Source organism: Euwallacea fornicatus, chromosome 36, assembly GCF_040115645.1.
Source record: "Euwallacea fornicatus isolate EFF26 chromosome 36, ASM4011564v1, whole genome shotgun sequence".
Classification (NCBI taxonomy): domain Eukaryota; kingdom Metazoa; phylum Arthropoda; class Insecta; order Coleoptera; family Curculionidae; genus Euwallacea; species Euwallacea fornicatus.
This window is the reverse complement of record NC_089576.1, coordinates 904198-924149: the sequence shown is the minus strand read 5'-3', so window position 1 is coordinate 924149 and position 19952 is coordinate 904198. Positions and strand designations below refer to the sequence as shown.

The window sequence follows — 19952 nt, the reverse complement described above, 5'->3', positions numbered from 1 at the left end:
TACAACAAAATATTCCCTGCTCTCGACAAGAGATAGATAACTCCTAATGAGTAATAGACATTATCACACAATTAAAAAAATAATTTGTTTCAGCTAAAACTTTAATGAGGTTTGGGTGTATGTCCATCCACATAAAAGTTTCGAGTTGCTTTGGGCAATTCCACCACCAATCCCTCCAGTTCCTTAGTCAAAACAATCTGACAACCTAATCTAGAATTTTCCTTTAAGAATGGGGCCATATCTAGCAAATCATCCTCCTGTTCCTCTGGTGCTGGCAGTTTATCATACATATTCCCATGCACATAGACATGACAAGTTGTGCATGCTAAAACATGATAATTTACTATTGAAAGGTAAGTTTGAAATAATGTATTACCTAGAGAGGCTTCACATGCGCCCTCCATGGGTATCTCATAACGGTGTGCTAGGTAAAGTAAGTTATCTCCAATTTTACCACGAATAGGGACTTGGTCACCCTCTTTGGTGATGAAAATTATATTCACTCTTGAATAAAATCAGATGTTTGTTAGCGAAGAATATTTTGAAGGAAAGAAGATAGTCGAGTTTATAGATTTACTTAATACAAGGTTGGTGCACATAAGAAAGTTAAATATTTAATCATACTGGGCAACCTATTATCCATTTATGTAAGTAATATAAATGGTCTAGTGTGCATCGCCTATTGTACTGTATATTGTTAACTTTACCTTGCCTTACATGGCTATAAACTCTGTTCGACTTACATTTCATCGTCAGATTTTGGGTCTTGCCACTCGTATTCCCCATGGAATTGCACTATAGAATTGAAGACACTTTAGAAAAGACTTATTTTAGAAACGCTTAATATTGAACTACATTATTGACATCTTACCGGAAGAAGTTTGAAGATATCTGATGCTTTTTATATGGTTTTGGAGATGTGATAAATTTGAGGCGAAACGTCTGGGCTTAAAACGGTTAATTAATCGCAAAACTTTGTTCACCATATCGGATGTGTTACGTGCTTTTTCAAATATATTTTCTTGTTATTTTTTGTTACTTTATATATATTCTAAAAATTAAATAAAACATTGATACTTAACCTCACATTTTAAAGTTGTAATGGTATAGAGGCAGAAATTGGAAATATGGCAATGCCGATATTTGAATTGTAAGAGATAGCCGTTTTATGCACTTCTTATATTTCGCTAGACACTGGTTTTGCATTAACCTTTGGGTGAATCTCAACTGGTTTATTTGAATAATCATGAATGGTCTTTGTAATTTATGATGATTAAAGTTACCATTTCCTTAAAAAGTGATATTCGTAATCACGCAAAATGAATCGTATTACCTCAATAAAAAGATGCATGCATAAATGTATTGCAAAATACATGACAAACGGTTTATAGCGGCCGTAATATTCAAGTTTCGTCTTCTTAAGTAATCCAAAGTTAGGACCAAACTTCAACTTGGATTTCAAGTAATTCAAAATTCTAATTTACTCTTGTTAATTAATGTGTTAAGTCAACTTTAGGCTAAAGAGAACTTTTTAAATAATTTATTCCTTGTAACCATAAATGCATTTTCGATTGTTTGAAATACCTGTTTATTATTTATTTCAATTTCTTGAAATTTATATGATTCTCTGCCGATATTCATGTACGGCGGAGTTTACTACGGAATCTTAACGATATACAATTTAAAAAAAAAAACATTTTACGTTGGATAGCTCTACTCGAAAACATAAATGCACTGTTGCCATTATTGTTTCTAATGTCAAGTAAATTTCACGGTGAAGTTGACAAGCTGTCAGCGATTAAAAATTTTCATTTGTCTTTTAAATTAATATGATATAAAATGGATACCCAGGTGGAAATAATAAGCGAAAAAGAAATTGAAGATTCCCACCTCCCAAGCAGTCCAAAATCGGAATCTTCCTTTAAAAAACCCACGTTACTTATAGGTAAACGTGGATGTTTACCTAAAAAAGTTCCAATCAGCCCAGAATTAAAATTGCCAAGCTCTGAGTACTTATGCCCTTCCAGTTCAAAACCTCAGGAAACAAAAAATCCAGTTCAAGAAAATGAAAAAAAAGAAAATTTTGTCACTGAAGAATCACCTTCCTTTGAAGAGCTAGAAACTGAAGGTATACATGCCTATTCATTCCTATTTATACTTCTAAAATTGTCATTTAGTATCCAGCAATAACCAAAAAACCAAGTCCCCAGTTTTTCCATACAAAGAGCCTGAATGGTCTGGTTTACCAGATGCCAGTAGTAAGCCTTACGTTTTGGAAGTATTGAAAAATGGCAGTATAATTGAAATCATTGACCTGATGAAAAAACCATTTTGGGTCTTTGGGCGACTGCCCCATTGTGATGTTAGTATGCATCACCCCACAATATCCAGATACCATGCAGTCCTTCAGTTCAGAGAAAACCCATCAGAGAATGACCCCCCCGGGTTTTACATCTATGACTTAGGAAGTACTCATGGAACTTTTTTGAATGGAAAAAACAACAAATTGAAACCCAAAATGTATGCTCCTTTAAGGGTAAGTAATATGCAGAAAGTGTAACCTGGTAAATACATGTAATGTCTTATTGACTCTACTTGACACTAGCCAAATTAAAGGAGATATAATCAGTATTATTGATGCTTTTGAGCATTACAATAACATAATGAAAAGTTTCTTGATAGTTTTTGATAACAATTCCAACTTTTTCACTTTCATTATAAATGTGCCCTTCTCAATTTTCTTCTAAACTTCTATCATTTGCTTTATCATCTGTTTCTTGGTTGTCTGAGAGGAACAGTCATCAAGATACATTAAAGTATGCTACATTTCAAGAATTCTTGTTTGGTAGGAGAATTCGATATTTTTAATATTGAAATCATCTTTAGATGATCAGTTTTGATTATCATTGCATTGACAGTAAATTATTCTTTACCTCCATGACTTTTATTTTCACATCTCTTTTATACTTTTTTCAATACGCTTTCCCAAATATTGGTAGATTTGATTTGCACTAATGGGTGTAATTATTTCATAATTGTGTGTGTGTATTACTATATTAAATTTAAAAATTTCCCAAATTATTTTTTTATCACGCAGGTGGGTCATATGGTTCGTCTAGGTTGCAGTCAACGATCTTTTATTTTAACTGGACCTGATGATGACCAGGAAGAAGAATCTGATCTTTCGGTTACACAACTAAAACAACTGAGAATCCTTAAAATAAAGGAACACGAAGAGAAAATGCGTTTGGCAGAATTGGAAAGGGAGGAGAGAGAAAAACGAGAGGAAGAACGGGGAGTGAACTGGGGAATGGGTAAGTTCCTCCATCTTAAATTGAGGAAAAACACATTAATTTTTTCGTATTAAAATTGAAGGTGATGACGCAGAAGAAGAGACCGACATTAAAGAGAACCCCTACGCTTCAACTAACAATGAGGAACTGTACCTAGATGATCCTAAGAAGGCACTGCGAGGATTTTTTGAACGCGAAGGTTATGACTTGGAATACAACTGCACTGAGCAGGGCATGAGTCAATTTTTGTGCAAGGTGGAGCTGCCCTTGGACGACGAAATGGGACGACCCATCGTGGCTGAAGTACTGCACAAAGGAAAGAAAAAAGAGGCAGTGGTACAGTGCGCTTTGGAGGCCTGTAGGATGTTGGATAGGGCGGGGGTTTTAAGGCAGGCAATGCATGGTAATTTGTGATGGTATTTGTGAATTTTTAATGTGCAAAATTTATTTCACCATAGAGTCGAAAAAGAGGAAAACGAGAGATTGGGAAGAGAATGACTACTATGATAGTGATGAAGACACTTTCCTGGATCGCACGGGAACTATTGAGAAGAAACGTGAGAAGCGTATGAAGGTGAAACAGCCGGAAAAAGCAGAAACGTTTGAAAGTTTGGTGAGTGTTGTGTATTTAAATAAAATATAGAGTAGATAGGCATTACATTTACTAATCGCACGTGCACTTATACACAAGAGCAAGATAGTTTAATAAGAATAATGGCAATGGCGTCTGGTCATAAAGTCGAACCGGAATGCAGTCGATCACACACAGCGATACCGTCTTGCCGTAGTGTATAGCACCAGGTGTGTTAAGCGAGGTATACGGTCATATGTCATATGATTTCCGAAATATAACCACTGAATAGGCTATAAAAAGTAGGTTTTTTATGTGTACAAATACTTATAGATCGCTAAAAAGAAAAAAAAAATGTTTTTCCAAAACGATTTCCTCCATTATTCAGTCTACGATCTGGTTGTGATAAAATCCCTATGGCCGCTAATATGCTCATACTTCATTGATATGTAAATAACTATTAAATTTTTATTTGGTAATATTTGTTATAAACATGTTTTGCTTTCAACTTCTATTATTCTACAATTTTTAGAATATAGCCGCTTACCTCGCTTATTGGCTCATTTAATACGCAGAGGACATATAACCATTATAGTAAAGGTTTCATGCATGCATTTATATCCTCAAATCATAGGCTAAAAGACTACTTAATAAATTTTAGGTGGAGAAAGAGAAAAACTTGGTACTTTCAATAAATGCCTTAGAAACGAAATTAAACGAAAGACAATCTAGATCCAATGAAGAGAGCAGTGGCAATGGGGGCTCTGAAGAAGATTCCCTAGACTTCTACATGAAAGGATTGACAGAGAATAGGGGAAACAATCAAAATGTTTCCACGTTAAGACTGAACCTTACCAATTTGAAAAAGGAACATGCCAACCTGGTTCGGTTAATCAATATAGCGAGACCGGCAGCAATGCCAGAGTTAAATCCAACACCGAGTAGCAGTTCTTCTGGAGGTTCTGGTAATAAGAAATTGCCGATTTTCGGCAAAAGAAGAATAGTCCCAGTAAAGTTTCCTGCAAGGCCTTTAAGCGTGGCTGAGGCCTCGAATAGCACAGCTACTTCCGAAGACATTGAGGAGGAAGTAGAGGAGGGACCTGAGGAAAATGTGACAAATTGTGAAGCACCTATTAACAGTAATAATACTCTTTTGGGTGATTCAACTTCCACCATTTCCAATACTCATAATGAAGAAATTCCAAATCAAGACCACACATCGTCCGAATCATCAGACGAATTCTCAAGCGAAGATGCCATAAAATCATATTTTCAACAATTAGGGGGTTTCAAGCCGATCAACTCCTTCAATGAGACTGACACATTTAAGAAATTTCAAGAATTTATGAGCACGGATCTGCCTCAAGTCGCTGGTGACTATTTCTATTTTTTTTTAATTTGTTAATTCTGTTCCTTCAAACTTCCCCAGATATTCACAAACAGAAATTAATGAAAATTCTGAAACAGCTGCAACGACTGGCGGCTAGCGAGAACCGCGCTCATTGCGACTTTAAAATATTGTCAGTTAAAACCAAGAAGGTGATGAACTGGATGTCGAAGCTTAGGCTATCGCGTTGTGAAAAGTTGCAACACAAAGTTGCCACGGAACTCGGGAGGATGTTAAGCGAACTCAACGAAATGACTGAAGAGAAATTTAAGGTAACTATTGCATATGGTTATTTCCTTTTGAATTTAAACTACTTTTAAATGAATTAACTCAATTAAATTAATCGATGATTTTCAGGGATGAGCACTTGCTTTTTAACATTATTTGTTGCAGATGGTCGGAAAGGTAAAGGAAATGGGTCAAGCCTTGCAAACAATCTCAATGGAAATTGATAGAGACATTCAAGTGCTGAAAACCAGTTTGCAAACGAAAAGGGATGAACTTCAAATTGAGACCAAAGAGACTTCTACAGCTTTAGAACTGCAGCCATGTTGCAGCAAAGACTCCACTGAAGTTAACCCGGATGAAGATGGGACTCTACACGAAGAAACAACAGACGAAAAAAAGAAGAGAAAAAACCAGAAAAGGATTGAACAGAGACAGCATAAGGCTGAAATAGAGAAACAGAGAGGATATGACGAGGATGCTAGAAAAGAAGATTACAACATGTGGGTTCCACCCAGTGACCAGAGTGGAGATGGCAGGACAAAGCTTAATGATAAATATGGTTATTAATTATTGTTTCCCGTTGTACCTTGTTCAGGTTCCTAGAGAAGCCTTATTAAATATTAGTACTACGCCATTGTTTTTTGTATTAAAATAATTATAACGTTTTTTGACGTGTTTTATTTAGAGGAACTTTGCTCTCGTAATAAGAACTATTTAGGTTTGTTGTAAACTGGTGGAAGAACTATCTAAAGCTAAATATAACTCCTCGCATTTCTGCTCTTTTCATACAAAATATTAAATCCGGCGTAATTTAGAATTTTGTATCAGGAAGCAGAAATGTAAAGAGGTATGTTTAGCTCTTGACAGTTTTTGAACCGGCTTTCGACAAACCAATATCGTTCGTACATTTACGGCGAAATTTTACTGAACATCGACGTTTCATGTCAGGAGAGCAAAAGTGCGAGGAGATACATTTAGCTCCTGACAATCCTTGCTCCGGTATCAAATATTTTCCGAAACGGAACAACTTTACTCTTAGCCAAAAATGTTCACCATGTCGATCGGATTATTTTTATTGTTAAAAAGAAATAAAAACACGTATTCACACAAATAATTTATTAAGTAAATAAAATATATGGAGTACATCGTACATTTAATTTTTAAAATAGACTTTTTTTGTCATTTTTGCAATTTTTTAAATATAAGTTCGATCTATCACTCCTACGGCTAATTGTCTTGAATTCTTAAAACGAAAAAGGACACTTTCAGTCAACAGAACTCGGGGTGCTCGGGAACGTTTTTTATGTACCTAATGCGTACACCGACAGGGTCTTGCCTAATATTTCGATGTGATAAATTAGATGCCACAACAGTGTTGATGTTTAGTTTTGTTGACAGTCTGATAAGAATTTAACGGGAGTTTTAACTGCTCGAACAGCCGCTGTGGCGAATTTCTTGACTGACCATAAATTCTACTTTATGCAAAACAAACCCCTGGAATTGAAACTTAATTTGCAACCGCAATAAATATTAGGATAGACCAAGTTGCTTCTAGAGGGCGGATCGAGGCAGCTCAATTTTAAGTGCGATATTTTAATTGAAAAACTTCCAATATGATAGCGTATTATACACCAAAGTTGTGAAGTGCGTTATTATAACCCGAACGTGTAAATCTCGAAGCGCGCAGCGCCGAGGGTCTTAAATATTTCACAACCGCGGGGCATATACGATTTTTCCACTAGTAGATTTAAGCAGATTTTATAAAATTACAATAAATTTGTCTAAATTAAACATAAATTAAATCACAAGACGACGATCTTGAATCATAACATTGCCACCGTGAATAGAACAACAATGAGGCGATGACTTTTGTGGTCGTTTAGTTCACAACGTCAACAATGGATTTATGTTTTTCACCATTGATATATTATTCACCTATTTCACGAGGTGAAAAAACATAGACGTCTACAGCCGATTAACAGTCTAACCCAATAACAGCAGTCTTTTAAAACTAGTAGTGGAAAAAAACGGGTATGACTATTGCCCTCTAATTAAAAAATTTCTAAGAATTACTATGAAACGAAAACTCTTGCGACCATCATACAGAGAGGATTAATTTTCCCCGACTTGGGTAACAACTTTAAAAAATTTCAAACACATTTAATTCGGAATTCGGTAGGGGCTTAGAGGAGAGCCGAAGTGACGCGCAGAGAACTCACTGGTGTTATTAAATTAACGAAGATTCCTCTCTATTTATATTGCACTGAATCCAAACAACGTACCCGGTCATAGAAAGGCCTTGGCACCTGAAGATGTTATAGATAAATTTCATTTATTACGGAAACTAATATTAAATCGGAATCTCCGCTGTCCTAAGCTATTAAATCCCGCATCGGAGCCTCATTTCGGCTTCAAACCCCGCCTACACAAAAATCTACATATTATAAGAAAAATTACATTTAAACCTAGAGAAAAAATTAACTTAATATACGTGGTCGGTTTTGGAGGAAAATTTGCAATGCTGTGTAATTTACATGCGCAAATGTGCCTTCCTCGCCCACCGTACGTTATCTAAATACACGTTGTTAAATTAAACCTATTCAAGGTCATAAAATATAAGTTTTTACATGCTAAATTAGGTACTTAAGTATTACATCAGTAATGAAAATCATCGGTCAGTAAATCTGGTAAGAGCGAACCGAAACTTGTGCCTCGAACTTTACCATACACATTGGTTAAGCTTAACCGTTAATGGCTTCAACTTGGAAACGATAATTATGGCCCACGAGGAAAACGCACTAAATACTATACAAATGTGATCGTCGTTCACCATTTTTAATTCATTAAATATTTATTAAAGCTGAGTGTATCGATTATTGTACTTGTCTAACACGCTAATAAATAGTGGGTATTCTCGTTTGTTTCTTTTGTCATTTAAAATGGAATTTCTGCGCACAATGGAGGAAATCTGTTACCAGTTTGGACGAGTGGCTTAGCTGCGAATACAAAGGACGAAAAACTCGCCCGAGCAAATCTCCACGGTTCCCCTACAATACAAGAGCAGGACTTTTATTCACAAATCTGGTAGTGTACGGAACGAAAAATTGGCCGGGAAATACTGAGAAACCGCGTGCTGAGAACCGTTTAAAGCTACACCTAGAGTTGGTTGTTTAAAGGTTGCCATGGGTTGTTGTGTCTCTTCCGATTAACCTGCCAATTTCCACATTTACGCATTATAAACAGAGTTGCACGAAGTTAACACAAAAACCTTATTTTGATCCTTATAGTTTTGATTATGGGCATTTTAAATTCGAGTTCTAAGTGGCAGGGAATTGGGAAGAGACAAACTGGAAAAGCCTATTTTATCAACACTTCGCTAGACTATTTTGATATAATCGAGGGGACGTTTGCCTGTTGGCCAAAGACGGGCGAGGAAAACCAGTAACTAGAAGAAAATCTAAACACACTATGCAAATAAAAATAATGATGATATTGTTTTAGCGAGACCCAGTTCTGTACCAGTTGCGTTCTTTTTTGTTTTAATGCTGACGCGACATGTCAGATTTATGACAATTTTTCCAGACATACAAATGAAACGAGTTTGTGGTAACGACGCATTTGTCACTTACACGGCGAGCACAACAAAAGTCCCCTCGTTATTTTGACTATTAGTACCGCATTAACTGTTGCGCCTATACACACTTACTACTGAACAGAAGCTTTTATCTGGTAGTGGGCAAAACGGGGAAAAACGGGCGTGTCGGCGGAGAGGGACTAACACCGCCCCCCTCCCTCTCTCTCAACTACGAGTACTAATTACTTTATAATGATAATAAGAATAATTGTTATAAGTTTCGACTCAGTTACTGATAGCGGCTGCACCCTCCGCTAGCTAAAACACCTTGTCAGAGAAATTTGACATTGTGGTCTTTTGTTTTCAAGGAGGTGACTCGTGTGTGACGTGTGACTGACCTGGATTCGCGACTGACAGTCGTAATTTTTACGCTTTGGTGGTGGCGACGCGTTTCGAGCGCACCTTCGAGAACCGTCTGGTCTTCTTGGGCTGTCCGACCTCGTCCTCACGTTCCTCAGAAGACGATTTCCGTTTGTGGCTGCGGGAAGCGGGGCTGGACGAACATGGCGGTGATTCTCCCTAAAATTAAAAAACGTTTTTAAAGTGCAAATTTAAAAAAAGTCCACTTTGTTATCGCAGATTTATTGTTTCAGCCATTGTAATTTCTGTCAAAGCTGCGAACAATCTTCCAAAGTTTAACCTTCAGTACCGACTTACAGCCTTTTCGATACTTACATCTAGAACAGGATTTTTGCCCAATATTTATGCAATATTGTATAAATTCTGTCAATAAAAATAAGGTAAAATCAATAAAGGCATAGGATTTTTTCATTCATTAACAGGATGTTTCGATATGCGACAGGAGAGAGGACCCGCATGGAAGGATAAGAGATCCCAAAACGTGTTGCATCCAGGGCTTCTAATAGGCTAACACTTGATTAGAATAAACTCTATGTAGGCTGCTTCTTCAAGCACTGCATAGTTTATGCGGAAACTACAAAAATGAAGCTTTATGTGTTACATCATCATAATTCGAACAAAAGCGAAAAATAAAAATGTGAAAATCCCAGACGAAATTTGAATAAAAAATGGTCGTAGAAAATTGACACGTCGAATTTCAAATGGCATCGTCACGTTGTAGAGAAAAACTTGCTATTATGAAATGTCAATCATTTTGAATTCACCTTTCAATGACTTCACATTTTGTATGTTTCCCGAGATCCCCATAGCCGAGCTCCAGAAACGAACACTCTGTATATGATCTTTATTTCTAAACAAAACAGCTATCCATTATTCGGCCTTTCCGTCGGTTAAGTCAACATTATGGGTCAAAAGTCAATTCTGACAGAATAATCAGAATCACTGACCATTTTATTAACAAACAATTATTGAACGCGATGCTGTCACGTATTTAAAATATCCATAGAAATCTCTTTGGGACACCCAAATCTCTAAATTACTTTTACAGGACTGGAACATTCAAATATTATTTTGACTTAAAAATTGTTTTAGCTCTACTTTGCTTATCCTTACCTTCTTATTTTTAACTAAAACTTCTTTGCAAGAGCCGCGCGCCTCGCTCGCTTTTACGAACTTAATAATTTCTAGATCCTCATTCTTGGATTTTCTTGTATCTTGTTCGGAGCTCGTTGCTCCCACATCTGAGATCAATTGTAAACCTAGAAAAAGTTGCAACTATACGCATGAATATATAGCAAAATTAGGTTAATATTTACAGAGACCCTCCGGATTAATGCCTTGGTTGACCAACACTTGCAATTCCTCGGGTTGTGGAAGAACCGGAGTCCCACACGCATTGCAAATCGGCGTTGCGGGCGATTTGCATCGCCAATATTGCAATTCCGTCTTGCATTTGTTCAGTTCTTGCAGGAGGGTACTAAATTTGCGTGAGAATTCTTCGGTTTTTTTGTCGTATTCGTCCAGTCTAGATTACAAATAATGTATAAACTCTTCAAATCGAGTTTTATTTAAGTACCTAGTGGCATATTCTAAGGTCTGTTTCTGCTGGTCAGCTAATTGCTTTTGCTGATCGGTGATTTGCCTTTGCTGATCTGCTGTCTTCTTCTTACACATCTTCAACTCTTGACGCAACACCGTCAACTGATTGTTATATCGCTTCATTCCTTGTTTAATTTTACGAATGCGTTTGCGCAACACCATATTCGATTGAGGTATCTCCACATACTCCTAATTAACAACCCTCTTACAACTCAAGTTTTGACTCCTTCACAAACATTTACCTCGGCATCTAAGACATCAGTATCGTTAAGGTCCGCATTAGAATGTTCGCCAGATAAATTCGAAGATTCGAGACCGTATTTGCTCGAACTGGAGCCTGATGAATAAGGTATGCACATATAGAAGAAAAGGATGAATAATAAAGTGGCACTTACTGCTAAAGTTGCTGGAAAAGTTGAGAAAGTCTGTGCTAAAGTATGCGATTTCAGGTAGGTTAGGCTCAACTTTATCTTTAAAGTACTCCATTGCCATTGTCGATAAGTCAAACAGCTCGTCAGTGACTTTGTATGGTAGATCGAGTCTTGAAGTGGTCTATAAAGTACAGGATTTTACACCAATATGCGAAAACGCAAAAAAGTATTAACTTATTTCTTGTCAATTCTATTCAAGAAAAGAATGTCATGAAACATATCGTTGAAAAATACGGACGCAAGATCGAAATATTTGAGTTTGTTGCAATATTGCTAGGGCGCCACGAAAATTATTGTGATAAATGCACTATTGCAGAAGTTACGGACGTAATTGGTTAGTAATTAGTTTAGTGTAACAATAAAAAACTAATATTATATTTAACAGATGCTTGAAATTACATATATCCACCATTTTGTCAAGAAAAAATACACATCTCTCCTTTTTCTCCCTTTCTCTTTGAAAAAAACCTACCTTAATGTAATGCAAAATGGAATAGACTTCGTCCAAAATTTCTCCCGGGAAGAAGTAACAATGTTTCCGTTCAATGTGCTTTCCAAAAGACATTTGTAACAAAGTCAAACGCATGTGTACAGTCTCAATAATGTCGCTCTCCGAGGCCAAATAATGACTGCGCCTTGCCGACTCCCTGCGCGGCATTTTGCTTTTGATTTCTTGAAACCGCTGCAACATTTGACTCTGCAACTTGGAAAACGTGGTGTTCAGAATATAGCCGCAAATCTGGTCGACGCGTCGGCAAACCAGGCGCATCCTACATATTTCTTTAAATGGCAAATAGCCGATGATCTTTTCTATCACTTCCTGGGGTAAATCCAGAAATCTTACAGTCTGTACTGGGGCGTTTTGTTCTCTAAAACTGAAATTTGAGGAAGAAATTATTTTAAATAATCAAGGACTGACCTATAACATTGCACAACCCCTGACGTGGAGGTGCTCGCCCCCCCGTTGTACCCGCCCGTAGGCGTAACGTTGTTTCTGGTGAATTTCGCAGGACCGAATTCCAACTGACATAAATAAGGCCCACCATTCGTGTTTGTATGTCCACCGAAGCCCTCACTAGAGCTGCTACTAGTGACTGACATTTGCCGAGTTGAAACCATTTTGGCAATTCTACTTTAGGTTGATTGGCAGGTTTAATAGGTGAGTTTTTGAGGCGGAACACGATAATGAGAACTGCAAAAATTAAATTTTGTTGCAGACTGGAATTACTAGAAACGTTAGTTTAATAGTAATATAGGTGCAGGGTGGCCCAGTAATGTGACAAAGTACCATATCATCCTTAGTTTGCATAATTTAAAATTTAGTATGGCAAGAAGGAGCATAACTGGCAACAGAAAAACAAACAATGGTGAAAATATCTAAAATGTATTAAATTTGCGAATGGACATCTAGATGTCCATTCACAAATTCTAAACTGGTAAACCATCTCCAAAACCTCCCACTTGGCCAGGTGAAGGTGTTTGATAAGAAACTTTGTCGGGGACGCTCTGCAGAGCTGATTGAATAATTTTCCTTTCAACCTTACCATTTTGTTGAAGACTATAGCTACCAGCTTTTTCATTCTTCTACATTCTAATATATTTCTGAATTCAAAGTTTAAAAACTCTTAGACTATTGACAGTTTTTCAGGTCTTAACCACATTGTCACTCGAATCTCCATTATTTTTTAAATATTCTAAATTCTTTCCTGTGTTTCTGATTCTTTCTTTATGAAATACTGTTCAATAATTCAAATAGTCATCTTTCAATAATAAAAAGTAGCATGACTTCCCTGAAGGAATCAACTTCAAAAGGATCACAAAAATCTCAGTAATTTATTTTCTTTGGCTTTTCAAAATTGTGATTTAAACTGTTCTCCTTACAAATAAGTTTCACAAATGAGACTTGGATTTCCTTTAATTTTAACATTGTTTATTTTTAGTAATTTATAAACATTAAATTTATGTTATTTTGTCCATAATTTGGTAAGTGTCTTTATTTAATAACATTTGCATGTTTTTATCTAAGGCTTTTCTCACTGAAAAAAACAAGTTTAAGCACATACAATGTTTCCCTCAGTTGTGTTCAAACCCATTTTAATTTTATTAGTCTGAGACTTTCAATCTTTAAAAAGGGTCCATTAGGAATTTCCAATGTTCTGATATTAATACTGAGCAGTCTCAAAAATAGTCCCCTTGTTATACAGATAGTCACTTGTTCCATTATTAAGACATCAAACTCTAAACTTTATTTTCGAATAGTGGATTTATGTGAAAAGGTCAAATTGATTTACCACATCTGAATACCTTGTAAATGTGTTAGTATCATGCCCTGGATTTTTTCAAGCACTCTTTGAACTGAATGGTTAATTCTTCTTATTGCTGCCATATAACTGTGAGAAGTATCTTTTGTATGTTTTTCTTTTTACACAAATAAGCTAGATGTAATATCAAGTAACATCTACTTGTGCCTTCCTATCTGCTGCCATAGTGACACAATGACTTATTTCTTCTACAAGCGATATAGAAATTTTCTTTATCTTCATCTTCCCATCAAATTCCTCTTTTAAATTGCTGTAACTTCCTTCAATGTTCTGAATTTCTGATACTCTGCTCTACCAGAGCCTCTATAATTGAGCTTAAAAATTCTCTGCTGTGATAAATGGAGTGAAACTTCTGATTTTCAATCATAAATCAATATGAGCTTCTCCTATATTCTCATAATGTGGTCATACAACACAAAATTCAATTCATAAGCTGCACATCCAGTTGCCTTACGACCTGTTAAGCTTTTCCATCATGCTTATTCCATTCCGCTGTATTGGGACTTCGCCTGCAGGACTCCTCAGTGACCATCAAGTAAAGCCCCTGTAACATTAATGGAATTATCACTTGGAACTTCTATTGAGTCTATTGAATTTTGTCCAGTAAATTTTAATCACTTCTGTTGTTGCCTGATCCGTTTTATCTCCAATTTGTTCGTCTTCCACCAGATGAGTAAGAAACTACTGTTGTGTTCTATATTAAATATGAAGTTCAAACTGCGAAAAGAGCAGCACTAGACCGTTTTCTTCTCTCTACGTCTGGATTTGACCGCAAGTATTTCTTACATAACCTCAAAATTTTTGGACCCTCTTTTAAACCCTAAGCACGACACTAAATCCCTCACCTCTCAAAAGGTGTGGTTGCAGGGGTTTAGATAGTCTATAATTACATTTAAATTATGTATTTTTTAATTGCATTTAAGGGGACTAAATCACATAACGATAGCATCCATAACACAACAAACTATAGTTGACATTTCATCAGTCAACTTCATTAATTTACACTGTTGCCAAACATACAAGAAATCAATTAGACTATCAACTTTACTTTCAGATTTTACACCCTTGCCACACGTACAAGAAATCAATTAACTGCTATGAAATAAACAATGATGTTTATTACTTCCAAAGAGTGAAGAAACAGAGGATAACGGACACTTTATTCTACCTAGCTTGGAGTACTTCTATCAGGAACTATTTAACAAAGTGAAAACTGTCATATGGAAACAACCGATCATCCCTTGACCACATTTGTACTAAATGTCAACGGAGAGTGCCAACTTGCATTGAAAACAAGAATATAATAATGACTTAAATAAGAATGAATTGAACTAAAAAGGCTCAGTAGTAGTGCATAACTTACTTAATCTTGCTTTCTATGTAAGCTCTGAAAGATGCATTTCAAATAACTAGTGAAAAATATTTCATATTAACAGGCTTGAACAATATTAAGCAGCGCCTGAAATTGAGGTACTCACTGCAGACAAATTGATTTGTATACAATTATTCAAGAAAATCCAACTACTTTGAAAAAGCTAAAAAGTTGAAAATATTTACTTATAGTAAAAATCCACTCTATGAAACAGAAATTTCATGAAATTACATTTTCACATGATTAAATGGAAATATTCTTAGCATAATCCTGTATCTGCTTTTTGTTTTCTTAGATAAACCTTTAATTCTCTATCCCATATTAACAATCTTGCTCTTAAACATAGAGCTAACAGCCTCACATTTATTGGCAGATTCCAGCGTAACATGGTGTGACACTAGCTCACGAACACAATCTGAAAGTAGTGTGTTGGGGCACACAAAGTAGGGTACTATTTACTATTAAATTCTGATCTTTTATGAGAAATACTTGTTTTGAGTACTGGTAAATTTACTTACCATTATATAGTAATATAATGGTAAGTGAATTTACCATTAATATTAATAATTTGCAAAAAACATAAGAATGAAAGCAACATTCTCCAAGATCTTATAGGAGTTTTAAGTGCAGGTAGGTATAATCAAATAATACACAAATACCATTTTCCTTGCAACAATAATTAGTTGATCCAATTTACTGGACCCCTGCTAAGAGAAATCATTTCAGAGTCTAAATTCTGGGAGCAATAAAAGAATAAAATGGGGAAACCCTGTTTCTAACTGCGGGATTAATATCACTGAAGGACTTACCAATTGAAGATGGTCAAACAATTTTTTCAACGGCAAACAAATAATTACATTTTGTTAGGCATTTTAAGGTTCGACTGGGTTGTCTTCTGTAACTACACGTAAGGTCTTGATAACAAATTCGGCCTCGAAATTTAACGTTAGATAGAAGAGGAGGGTTCAGTCAGAATCTAAAAACGTGTGATTTGGATGAAGTAGTGTCCAAAAAATAATGAAAAATGTAGGACCACTGTTACACCGAGAACGAATTTTCCAGACCTGAAAATGCGGCGGTGCCAAGTCGGCGGGAGCTCAATCAGGTAAATGTCCGTTGGGAATCCCGTACAAAGAAAAATCAATTTCTCTCTTTAAGAAATTGCAGAAATTTGAATAAAATTGGGAACTTCGGTGCCAATAACGTTGAATTTACGTGCCAACAAGATGAAATATTATCGCTAGTCATAGGGAGACAGATGTACCCCCACTAGGGTGATGAAATTATGTGGGATGATTTTGGATTTAAAATTAATTAGACCGCAAAGGAAATGCTTCGAATAAACAGCTAAACCCGTAAAAACAGAACGTACCAATAAAAACTTTAAGAAAGTCGTATGTGCGAGTGTATCTAGCTCGAAAAAATTTGGCCCCTGACAACGTCGCCTAGAAGGATTTTATCTATAATCGACGCATGCCCACTAACAAGGAAGAAAATTTTACAACAGAAAAATTTAAACGGAAAATACCTTGCTATGTATCTTCTTCTAGCATATTCGATTTCCTAGTCCCAACAGATGGTACACAATTCACAATTTTCATTAAAAACGTGCTAATTTTTGATTTTTTGGCTTCGAAACCGAACAAAGGAAACAGGTAACAGGGAAACCAATGTGACGTTTGATTATTTTGATGTTTGACGCACAGCTGATCACGTATTTTTCAACGGCCGATTTTTATTTAACTTCAAAGTAAAATAGAAAAACTTCATCACCTGCTCCATCAAAATATAAATTTAATTTTAATGCCTCAACTCCTCTAATAACACGTAACTACAACAATAAACAGGTACAAACAAAAATGTTAATTTTTGAATTAGTATTTCAGAGATGTGGCCTAGAGATTATGGCACAACTGTTCAAATCGGTAATAGATGGCGGTAGACAAATAAAAACAACTACTTGTCCTAAAACATTAAAATAAATATATGTAAATAATACAATTAAACAATGGTCAAATTAAAATTTAAAATCATACATTTAAACACCACTTAAAAGGTATACAGTATGTTCATTAATAACTAAATTATACCATCTGCAAAAAAAAGAGACATAGTGTACATATTCTACAATATTATGAGATCACGTTCTTTCAAACACATATTATCCATTCCATCTTGTCACTTGGACTCAATAACAAGATTGCTGTCACACTTAGGGCAGGTGACTTTCTCCTCAAGAAGAACGCTGCTCCCTTTTTTCGATCGCGAGAATGAGCCATTACACTTCATGCACTGATACTGAATCCTGTCCTCAGGTATTTTATTCCTCAGCATTCCTTCATAGAGTTCTTTTACGAACTTCTCCGCCTCATCTAGGTAATAAACCCGGAACATTTTGTCTCTACGCATGATGTCAAACTCTATTTTAACTTCTCTGGAATCCTCGACCTGTTTGAAAGATTTTAATACGTCTAAGCTCCACCTATAACAAAAAAGTTTCTCCCTTTTAAAAAACCTTACAAGAGAAGTCATTTTTATAAATCAAAATAAATGGATGAATGACACACACCTTTCCCTTTCAGTCATTGTAACAATGTCTTTTTCGGAAAGGTGGCTTTTAGTTATTGCAATGCACAAATCGTCTGCGTCTGCCCGAGTTCCAGCTACAAAAGTCTGACCTTCAAGAATGTCATCATCATCATCATCTAAGGGTGACGCTGTTAACCAATATTTTTCAGTTATTACAGAAATAAAAATAAAATAAATAGACTAACCAGAGTCCTCCAGATTAGCACTAACTTCTGTTGCTGAAAAAAGTTTGTCATCTCTTGTTCCTTCATCAAATTCATTAACTTCCTCAGGAACTTTATCTGATTCAATATTATTAGGGGATGATACCTGGTCACTTGTCGATACTAAAGAGTTCAAATTCTTAGGGTAATTTAAAATATTTTCAAATATTACACTTGAAGGCTGTGTACCTTCTTGTAACCCTTGCTCTATCTAAAGAAAACAATAACATTACTCCACTAAAACATTTACAAAAAAAAAGTTTTACCTTTTTCTTAATATCTAAGTGACTTTTGTCAGTATTTCTAGGTGAAGGAATCACAGGCTCAACTTTATTTGGCAACCTCTGAATGTCATGAGTATCTTGAATAGTAACAGTCCTCACCACTTTCCTCTGTCTTTTTGGCAAAAAATTGTCTAAGGAATTTTGTAAAGGAAAACTGCCACTGCTTCCCAAAGAGGTTTGAGAAATTGGGCTGTGAGAACCAGCCAGTGATTTCTCAATTTTGGTTAATGGGATATTATCCAAAACCACATTTAGAGTGGCTGTGTTTTTGTTCAAATAATTACAGGCGAGGGTGCGATGAATGGGATGGAAGCTTATAGGATTTCCTCTCAAATCTAGAGAGTACAAGGAGGGCATTTGTGATATTGATAAGAGACAGTTATGGTCTAATAAACAATTTTGGGTTAAATCAAGTTGGTGTAAGTCTGCAACAGTTGAAAGTGAACTGATGTCCTCTATGAAGTTATTGTTTAATAATAGGATCTGCAATTAATTCAAACATACAGTACATACTGAATCAAAAACTGCTATACAATAAAACACTTACATGCAATCTCTTACATATTGCTCCTTTAAATTTTGGAACAGATTCCAATTTATTGTATGATAAGTTCAGTTCTTTTAAATTTGGAAGGTTTTCAATTAGATCTAAGCATTTTATGTGATTATGGCTGAGGTCTAATGTCTGCAGCCATGGAGTGACTTCAAACACTGTATTAATTTCTTGAATTTGACTATGGGAAAAATTTCCTCTCTTCAGCTCTCCCCAGTTAAAACTGTGACTCAAATCTCCGCCACATTTGTCCAAAATATCTGATAAATTGTCCAAATTATACAGACAACTCAGTTGTTCTATTTGTGATCTCAACTTTTGTATCCCCCGAAACCTTTTTATATCAATTTTATGAATCTCTAAAGTCTTAATATTTTTAAATCTACTTATGTTCACAATATCGCTCTCTTCATCCTCAACAAGATCAGGAATTACTTTAAGAGCTATAGTACTTTTTACTAGGTCAAGCAAGAACTGTAAGTCAACTTGCAATGAAGCTTTAGCTTCGGTGAGGTGGAATGATGAAATTAAATCCTCTGGGGCGTTTTCGTCAAAGGCCTTATTCAGTTTACTTAAATAAACAGTGGAAAGGCACAACTTACCCTTGCCCCTAGAAACATCTTTGCTTACAGGGCGCAGCAAGTTTGCTACAGTGGAAAGTAAAGTTGATTCCGACATTATAATTAAAATAAAATAAAACTACACACTCAGAAAATGTGTGAAGAAGACATTTTTCTTTGTCACGATAAGATAATCAGTATATTTAGTTGATTATTAAATAAACAATTAAAATCCATAATTTTGACATTTTTGTTATTGTTGTGGTTATGATGTCATAGATCTGACAGTAATCAGTTGGTCGCGAGAGCGAGTTCAGAAATTAATTCCTAGGGCTAACGTGCACTTAGAGTTGGGTGTAGATAATAAGGACGTATGGAATTAGTCAATATTAAAGTATCGACCAACAACTTTATATAAATATACAGTATCTCTTGAAATAAATGATATGGTGAGCGGTATGTTTTGCGCAACTAAATTTATCGCATACAATAAATGAAATAAACATAGTTGCTGTACTGTGTGTTTACTGTTGTGCTCAAAATAAATTCTGCAATGTTGCCAGCTTA

General features: G+C 35.6%; 4 protein-coding genes and 1 long non-coding RNA gene across 10 annotated transcripts; 2 read left to right on the top strand and 3 right to left on the bottom strand.

The window, feature by feature from the left end:
* Positions 1–101: 101 nt before the first annotated feature.
* Positions 102–1095, bottom strand: Fdx1 (Ferredoxin 1). The gene is made up of 4 exons (XM_066300462.1): positions 872–1095; positions 744–795; positions 377–504; positions 102–325 (listed from the first exon to the last, which is right to left on the bottom strand). The coding sequence occupies exons 1-4, from the start codon at positions 984–986 to the stop codon at positions 102–104; spliced, it is 519 nt and encodes a 172-aa protein (XP_066156559.1). The 5' UTR covers positions 987–1095.
* A 716-nt stretch (positions 1096–1811) lies between these two features.
* Positions 1812–6144, top strand: LOC136349032 (kanadaptin). The gene is made up of 8 exons (XM_066300300.1): positions 1812–2128; positions 2178–2536; positions 3098–3314; positions 3376–3696; positions 3752–3906; positions 4526–5237; positions 5294–5523; positions 5645–6144. Exons 1-8 carry the CDS (start codon positions 1840–1842, stop codon positions 6044–6046), a joined length of 2685 nt encoding a protein of 894 aa, XP_066156397.1. The 5' UTR covers positions 1812–1839; the 3' UTR covers positions 6047–6144.
* A 436-nt stretch (positions 6145–6580) lies between these two features.
* dmpd (F-box protein dmpd) lies at positions 6581–17008 on the bottom strand. Of its 6 annotated transcripts, none has more exons than XM_066300434.1 (10): positions 16725–17008; positions 12423–12695; positions 11976–12372; positions 11468–11624; positions 11315–11409; positions 11050–11261; positions 10790–10998; positions 10587–10732; positions 9452–9632; positions 6581–8526 (listed from the first exon to the last, which is right to left on the bottom strand). In XM_066300434.1, the coding sequence occupies exons 2-9, from the start codon at positions 12620–12622 to the stop codon at positions 9480–9482; spliced, it is 1569 nt and encodes a 522-aa protein (XP_066156531.1). In that variant the 5' UTR covers positions 12623–12695; positions 16725–17008; the 3' UTR covers positions 6581–8526; positions 9452–9479. The 6 variants fall into 6 exon arrangements, with proteins under 6 accessions (XP_066156531.1, XP_066156528.1, XP_066156526.1 ...); XM_066300431.1 differs by lacking the exon at positions 16725–17008 and adding exons at positions 13808–14368; positions 16006–16254 and having other exon boundaries at positions 6581–9632; XM_066300429.1 differs by having other exon boundaries at positions 6581–9632.
* Positions 16943–17601, top strand: LOC136349125 (uncharacterized). The gene is made up of 3 exons (XR_010733761.1): positions 16943–17023; positions 17075–17511; positions 17573–17601. It is a non-coding gene; the product is annotated as an uncharacterized lncRNA (long non-coding RNA).
* On the bottom strand, positions 17157–19832 carry LOC136349097 (serine/threonine-protein kinase 11-interacting protein). Its single transcript, XM_066300424.1, has 5 exons — positions 18820–19832; positions 18255–18755; positions 17971–18199; positions 17766–17913; positions 17157–17678 (listed from the first exon to the last, which is right to left on the bottom strand). Exons 1-5 carry the CDS (start codon positions 19501–19503, stop codon positions 17375–17377), a joined length of 1866 nt encoding a protein of 621 aa, XP_066156521.1. The 5' UTR covers positions 19504–19832; the 3' UTR covers positions 17157–17374.
* Between the last annotated feature and the right edge of the window lie 120 nt (positions 19833–19952).